Source organism: Ostrea edulis, chromosome 5 (genome assembly GCF_947568905.1).
Source record: "Ostrea edulis chromosome 5, xbOstEdul1.1, whole genome shotgun sequence".
Classification (NCBI taxonomy): Eukaryota; Metazoa; Mollusca; class Bivalvia; order Ostreida; family Ostreidae; genus Ostrea; species Ostrea edulis.
Window position 1 is genome coordinate 6,138,434 of NC_079168.1, and position 8,113 is coordinate 6,146,546.

Genomic DNA, 8,113 nt, shown 5'->3' on the forward strand with positions numbered 1-8,113 from the left:
TCTGAGGATTTTAGATTTGCACGAAAATTGGACAAAAATAATAACAGCACAATTAGATTTTTTGCAATTGTTTTTTCTCAACTGTTCCTTTAATAAAATCTTGTTCAGATTGGCATGATTTAAGATGACAACACCATTAAGATACAATTTTGTGATCACCAAGCTTTTATGATAAAAACAGATTTTTGCTGTTTGGGTATGTTGAATTCAGTCATTATAAAAATGGGACTGGAAAGAACATTAGTGTACTCGGCTTCCTGATGAGTTTAAGCTGTTCACAGTGATTATGAGGACCATTAAACCCAAACAAATGAGATTATTACCAAATTACTGCAGTTGAAAATGTAATTATTCAATTTCACTGCTAATAAACTTGCAGTATGAAATTTTTCCAGTATTTATCAAGGCAGATTTAAATACTTGTTATTTTCTTGTAGGCTAGTCTGATATTCTCGGAGGAGGAGTGGCAGACAGAATGGAACAGTGTTCTGAAATTAGCCTCCACTCAGCCTCGTATATTACCGGGAGTACGACGGAACAGCAGCTGTTGTGACAGTCCAATCACCAACTCCAGCGAGTAGGTGACAATACTGTGTTGTACTGAGATATCGACACTCATCAATTACCAGGGGTCAAAATTAACTTTTTATACCACAGGCTAATTTTAGCCTTTGGGTAAAAATCCACAGGCTAAAATGAAAACCTACAAGCTAAAATGAAAATGATGAAGCAGTGCTCTTTTTTTTATGTTTTTTTTTAAATCAATGATTTTCCCCATCATTACTGAGCCTAGTGGGTCAACAGTCATCGTTTGGACAAGCCACTAATTTATGTAAGTCATATGGTGCAATGTTTAGGTCTCTTGACCATCGCACCTCTAATCCTCAACTTGTTTATACTGCAGACCTGTCTAGATCCAATTTCATGCCATATCAGGGCTGTCACTAGTGATTTTTTCAAAGCCAATCCTGGACTCATGGTTTATAAGCAGCACGATCACGAGTCCCATGAACTTTTTTGATAATCATCTACGCAGTGAGCAGTGCACTCGTGTCATCACTACAACCCCATCCCTACAACCTGACCTCAATATGACAATAAATTAATGTAGATAGGACATTCTGATAAAAATGACTACCGGAAGACTTGGTAAAACATAGACTCCGATTTTTTTTTAGATAAATGAATAACAAAAACCTCATGTACTTGGAATTCAATTTAATAATTGAAATATTTCACCCCAATAAGTGAACAGGGCTCGTGGTACATGCCTATATTTTTCATCATGATGCGATGTCCAACCTCTAAAGCATATCTTTGACTCTGAGTTTCTTAAAAAATCATAAAAGAAAAATCTGTATAGAAACGGTTGTTGAAATCGGTCATTTATGTAAGCATTTGTATGATTCTGAATAGCGAATAGCACATCACCGTATAAAACGGATACGATACGCTCATGGTTTGTAAATCACCACTCGCTAAGATTTTCGAGTGTCCACTATTTTTACTTGCTATTTTTTTAAATATACTCGCATTTTGTGAGTATTTCTTGCTAATTTCAAGCCCTGATTACTTGAGAACAGGTTGCATTTAATTTATTTTGTGTTCGAGGTGATACTTCAGTGTGTGTAGGCCTCAGTGTGTGTAGGCTTCGGCATGTGTAGGCTTTGGAGTATGTTTACTTTGGAGTAATCCTGTAATATTTCCATGAGAATTCCCTCATGATATTTCCATAAGAATTCCCTCATGATATTTAATTCCCTCATTATATTTGGATACATTTATTCTGTTTAGAATTCCCCTATAATAGTTTGATATTTCACCAGAGATGAGAGATTCATTTACATTGTAATGTTTTGGGATTTCTCTTTTCTAGAGATGGAAATTTCCCTGTGATGTTTTGGAATTTTCCTTTTCTAGAGATGAGAATTTCCCTGTAATGTTTTGAGATTCCTCTTTTTTAGGGATGAAAATTCCCCTGTGATGTTTTGGAATTTCCCTTTTCTAGAGATGAGAATTTCCCTATGATGTTCTGACATTTCTCTTTTATAGGGATGAAAATTCCCCTGTGGTTTACGAGAGTCTGGAGGAGTTCCATGTGTTTGTTTTGTCCCACATCTTACAACGAGTCATTATTGTTGTTGCTGATATCATACTGAAGGATTCGATGGGCGAGGCCTTGGCCCCTATACCATTTGGAGGTACATATAATAGGTTAATGCTAGACACTGCAGATATATTTCTACATGTATTGAGAAATTCACATTCATGTCAATTTAAGAGAAGTCTTCATTGTGTAATGGAAAGTGTCCCTTTCATTCACATACTACAAATGTATGTAGGTTTGTAAAGCTCTTTGAAGTGTAGCCTTTGTAATTTACGTTCTCATAAATTGACAATGAATAGCGATTTTGCTAAATTCATATATGCTCATTTCATATTAGATATACATGTGTCTCCATAGAAGTTGCATGTTTTTTTTATGGCAGTTTACTTCTTTTGTTTTCATACATTATGATTTGGTTAGACACAAGTTCTACAACTTCAATATGTGGTTGATGTTTAAAGTCAGGTATTTATCTGTGACCACTAGACATTGTCTTGTGATGAATTACACCTTTGTAAGGTCTCTCTGTTTCCTAGGTATTTATCTGCCCTTGGAGTGTGACCCTAAGACGTGCTACAAATCCCCCCTCCTGTTGACATATGATGCGGCACATTTCTCAGCTTTAGTTCCCATGGAGACGGAGGACAAAGACTGTCTTCCCAGTGAGTTCTATGTTCAAAAAGTTTTTCAAACAAAATTCATTTCTTCATAACAAGAACAAAATCAGTAAATAAACATTTTCTAATTTTTAATGAAATTAACAACAACAAAAAAAGCTCAAATTGTGAAACTTATGTAAAGGACTATCAGTATGTGTGATAGGGCCAATTTGATCCCCCGTAGCAAGACATCTTTCTTTTTCACTAATTTGAAAGGTAGTATTCACTGTATGAAGTACAGATAAAATTAGTTTGACTTGTAAGTATGAACTTAAAGGTCATTTCAAGGTCAATTCATCATTGTGATGAAAAATAGATATACACTGTATAAATTTCTTTTATACCTTTCTATAAAGATGATATACCTTACAGTGCCCCATTTCCTGATGAAGTGCATTGTTCCAAGAACTGTTTTTATGCTCCCGGAATCTAAGATTCAAGGTCAGCTAGTTTTTGGTCTGTCTGTCCGTGGCAAAAAACTTTAATCTTGGTCATATCTTTTACACCATAAGAGGTAGACCTTTCATATTTAGTTTGTTTATTTCTTGTCGAAAGACCTTTCCATTTGTACCAAAATCTTTGACCTGGTGACCTTTACAATGATCTTTGACCTATTTTCAAAAAATTCTTATGTGAAAAGTAATATCTTTTGAATCCTAAAACACTGCTTTCATATTTAGCATGTGTATTTCTTGTGAGAAGAACTCTCCATTGGTACCAAATTTGCTGACCTAGTAATTGATCTCTGACCTACTTTGAAAATTATTATCAAGAATATTGTAGTTCGAGGGCATCAGTGTTTCACAGACTCGTCTTGTTTCATCTTTATAGCTGCAATCCCATTGGTTGATCCCGCCCTGAAGTTACTGCCTGTGCATTTCTGTGTTGACCCCGGGCCTTCCTTTAACTGGGAAACAAACAGCAATACTTCTGGATCTCAAATGAAAACTGCCTACAGTGATGAGGACAAAATTAACCTACTCAGTTCCTATCTCCAAATAGAACGTCTTCCTGCGACCCATCTAGATTACGACAGTGATTGTGACAGAAAGAGCGGGGGCTCGTATGAATCAGACGATAATACGAAGAAAAGAGACAAGCAGGGCTCACAACAGCAAGTCAACAGCGTCACCAAACAGTTCGGGAGTCTGGGAAAAAGTATCAATAAGAAGATCAAGAAGAACTTTGGCAGTGTTGGGAAAGCCTTAAAGAACATGGGACCGGAGCAGAAGCTGAATAAAAAAAGTTCGGTGGGTAGTGGGCTAACCCAGAGTACGCGTGTTCCCATGACGATAGCAGCAATGGCTGAACAGGAGCAGTCACTGGTTCTCTGTGCTAAAGTTTCCACCCAGCAGACAGAAATGCATGGGGAGATGATAAAGAATTACATGTTGGACGCCAGACATCGGTTCCAGCAGGACAGACAGAAGATGCAGGCCAGAGGAGAGGAGATCCGCCGACGATCCATGGAGATGGAGCGGAACAATGAATGCATCACTGTAGGCTGCAAGATGTATGGAAATCCAGAAACTTATTACATGTGTTCCAAGTGTTTCAGTGACCACAAGCAAGAGGCAGTCATGCAGGAAAAATTAAAACATCCTCAGAAAACGAAACTAGGTACCGTGGAGAGCTACGGGAAATCAAAGTTTTATATACCAACAGACGAGGAAGACGGATTACCACAAAACAATAAAACAGTTACCTCAACCAATCCCGTCCACATCACCCCACAAACAGTCAATCTCCAGGCCGAGAGAGCCCAGCCTGAGAGAGCCCAGCCCGAGAGAGCCCAGCCTCAAGTTAAGCCAAGGCCACAGTCCTATAGCGTTGGGACAACATTGATTCCCAGCGCAGATTCCAGAGAGATGCGTCCAATCTCTAATCCAATCAGAGTGCGCACGCCGTCACCAGATTACGACAACGTGGATTACTCACATAGACTGATTGAGATCCCAGTATCTGTTACTCCAGCATCTCCACAATCCAACAGACGACCCGTCTCGGAGTTTGTTCAACAACTTGATCAGCCCAAAACGGGTAAGGCCTGTAGAACTTCAGGCTGCGATTTCTATGGAAGTCCGGAACAAAATGATTACTGTTCCGCGTGTTACAAGAGAATGAAACAAAGACAACAACAACAACAACTCACGCGAGTCTGATACTCTGTCATTGTGCTCACCCAACTTCCAACTCGTACGTGTTTTATACTCCAGCTGGTGTTCAGTGCTTTGTGAATTTCATGTGATAATTTATTTCCCATAAGTCACTGTATTGTCGTGATTTTCATGCGATATTTTTATTTCCTGTAAGCGACTGTTTCCACGGAATTATTATTTGAATAATTTTGCTCGTACTTTTTTTGTGTAGTCTTTTGATGTATTTATTTTGTATTATTTATGTAAATAAGTGTTGGAGTTTTATAATTTATCTCTTAAGCAATCTGATTTCAGATTTTTCTGTTGTACACAGTGTAGATTTAGAGGAGTGAAATCATTGAAATAGTTATGTATAGGGTAGCTTTCGTCAATAACTTACCAAAAAGGACACACAGAGTGTAGACTTGGAAATGAGCAAGCAAAAAATTACAATGTTGGTAGCCTTTGTTATTTATAGTTTTTTTTTATGTGGAGTAAATTGTTTTTGAAAACATTCCATCAAGATGGATATCAATTTTTCTTAATCCTAAATGAGGATCTTTAAATTAAGAGCAACAACAAGTTTAGATTAAAGATATGGAAGGGTGGGGGTGTGGATCTCTAACGACCTTTCATGTGTACATACACTTCAGTACAGATAACAAGGTTATGCACAGTACTACTTACATTGTACACGGTGAAATGCCCAGTTCGTGTACTAGTATTGTTGGGTACACTGTAATTGGAATGTTAAGCATCATTTTATCTTGTAAGCAAAATTTCCTTTTGAGTATGTTTGTGACAGGCTGTAAAACAAACAAATATCTCTCTGGGTGTTGTATTTGTTTATAACTGTCTTGTGTTTTTCTTGTGATCTTACTGCTTGTATGAAGCTGTGGCCACTACACATTCTGAGAAGCATTTACAAAGGGAGATGACTGTTGTCAAACCTCTCTGTGGAGAAGAGGCTGTTGTCCCTAGTTTTGCTGTGCTTTGTAGCAGTTCGTGGATATGGGCTATGCAACACACATGCATCGAAAAATATTTTGGGCTTGTTTGGGATTTTTGTACATCAGTTGAGCTATATGATTTATCCAAATTTTGACAAATCTTAGCTTTTTTTCCAATTTTTTTTTTCTCTATAGTTCTGAATAATGTCCAGAGTAATAAATTAACCAGATTGGTGTTCTCTTAGTTCCTGTCTGATGATTATTTTCCCAGATAACTCTTACAAGCTGACAGCATTCCGTAAGAAATTCTAGATGTATTAACGTAGTGTAGGTTTGAAAGGATATGAGAATTCTCAGGTAAAGACAGATGAATTGACTGTTAGAAGCCCGTGGGGTAGTAGATTTACTTACTTGTAGTTACGTGTTGATTAAGCGCATGAGGTAGGTTAGATAAATGTACGTTCTTAATTATTTATTTTTGTAAGGTACACTGTATGTTTACATCTATTTTCAACTAGAATACTGTTACAGTATAATTTTATAGGATGGTTCATGTTATTTTTCAGATTTTTCTTGGGATAATTGAAGAAATGATTTATCAAAAATAAGTTGACTCATCCTTAGAGTCTATATGACAAGGAGGGGGGTGGGTTAGGGTTTGTGTGATTAAGCACCTGTCTTTGTGATTGTTTGGGATAAAGTAATATGATCTGATATTAAACTATTGTTTAAATGGGGAATATTTTCACAGGCATTAAATGAATGTACTCCATTCTTTCACAGCTGCTTGTACATGAGTTAAGGATCAATCATACTGTTTTTTCAGTATTTTTACTAAAATGCAAATTGCTGGTAAAGGTACTTATTGTAGTGATTGATAGATCACAGCTTTAAACAAAATTGATTGATAAGGCTTTACTTCTAGTTTCTATGCAGCTGTACTAGGGCTGTGTCTCTGTGTAGAGTGTACTCTCACTATTGTATCGTGTAGACTGTTAGGCATGAGTGTGTTTGTTATAGCAAGATTACGCGAGTGTTTGCTGAGAATTACTGGTTGTGTAGAACTACCATGTATATCTAGCTTCCTGTTGTTAATATCTAGGACACAATTTACTGTATATTACATATTCTTTGTCTGATGCAGTGTCTAAGATGTTAAGATTTCACTGCTGGATATGACCTCCAATATTTAGAGCTATAAAACTTTTGATAAAACTCCAGATTTTGTCTTGTAATTCAAGGGAGACCACTATGTTTATTCATCCTGCTGTTTAGGATGTTGTAAGAGTTGTTCCTCTTAGATTTACTAACATGCAGATAATTAGTTATACTACAATAAAACCATTTCACTCATCATTTATAATGCCCACAGACCTTTATTGAGATACTAGATGTTCCTTCCATATTTGTTTTTGCTTTTCTCTGGCCGGCATTAAACAATGATGCTATGTGGCTGTTAGCACGCTTAGCTTGGTCTTTTGTAAACACAGGAAACTGACCAGTATTATTGAATTTAATGAAGCTTACAATGAAAGGGTTTGAGGATGGGAACTAAGGTCAATAACTATTGTACACTTTAAAGATGTACATTTTTGTGAGGTTTGAACAGTAACTTGCAAGCGTCTTATACATGTATTAATCTTGCATCATCTATAAAAAAAAAAAAAAAAAAAAAAAAAAAAACGACTACAAATCTATTGCACCACATACATTATTTTTAGAAGACTTATTTAATGGCATGTTGTTTTATATAAAACAATTTTCTCTTTTATAGAGCCATCAAATTGCAATTTCTTCTCTCTTTTTTTCATTATAAATGAAATGACATGAATTTGTACCACCAGGAGTGAAGTATTAATGATAAGTACTGGTAAAGTTTTTTTTATTGTGTAGAAGGGTTCAGTATTGCTAGGTAATTATTTTTCTAAGCAGACTTCATGTATAATTCCACCCATGGTTTGCACTTGATTAAGCAGCTCTCCATAATTTCAACATGGACACCCATGCTTTCTTAATTTGATTGGTGTTTAAAATTTAATGACAACTAGCTGAAGTACAAATTAGTGATAATTAGTGACATGATGTAATAATTTTTTTTTCCTTTTGTATGTTAAATGAGACAACCTTACTTTATAATATAGTAAATTATTAGAACTTATCATGCAAATAAGAAGAATATATGTAGATCAACTATTACAGAAAGGTCAAATTCAGAGTCTCTACGCTAATTAACAAGACCACCACTTTCATCTTCCAACT

At 36.1% G+C, this 8,113-nt stretch overlaps 1 protein-coding gene across 3 annotated transcripts in view; it reads left to right on the forward strand.

Annotated features, from left to right (window-relative positions):
• The window catches only part of LOC125649545 (OTU domain-containing protein 7B-like), a 32,010-nt gene extending 24,941 nt beyond the window's left edge, over nt 1-7,069 (forward strand). For all 3 annotated transcript variants that reach the window (XM_048877155.2, XM_048877154.2, XM_056167113.1), the window contains exons 9-12: nt 438-577; nt 2,053-2,201; nt 2,644-2,769; nt 3,598-7,069. In XM_048877155.2, coding sequence (XP_048733112.2) covers nt 438-577; nt 2,053-2,201; nt 2,644-2,769; nt 3,598-4,928 — 1,746 coding nt within the window. In that variant the 3' untranslated portion in view covers nt 4,929-7,069. The remainder of the gene's footprint in view (nt 1-437; nt 578-2,052; nt 2,202-2,643; nt 2,770-3,597) is intronic.
• The last annotated feature ends 1,044 nt before the right edge of the window (nt 7,070-8,113 follow it).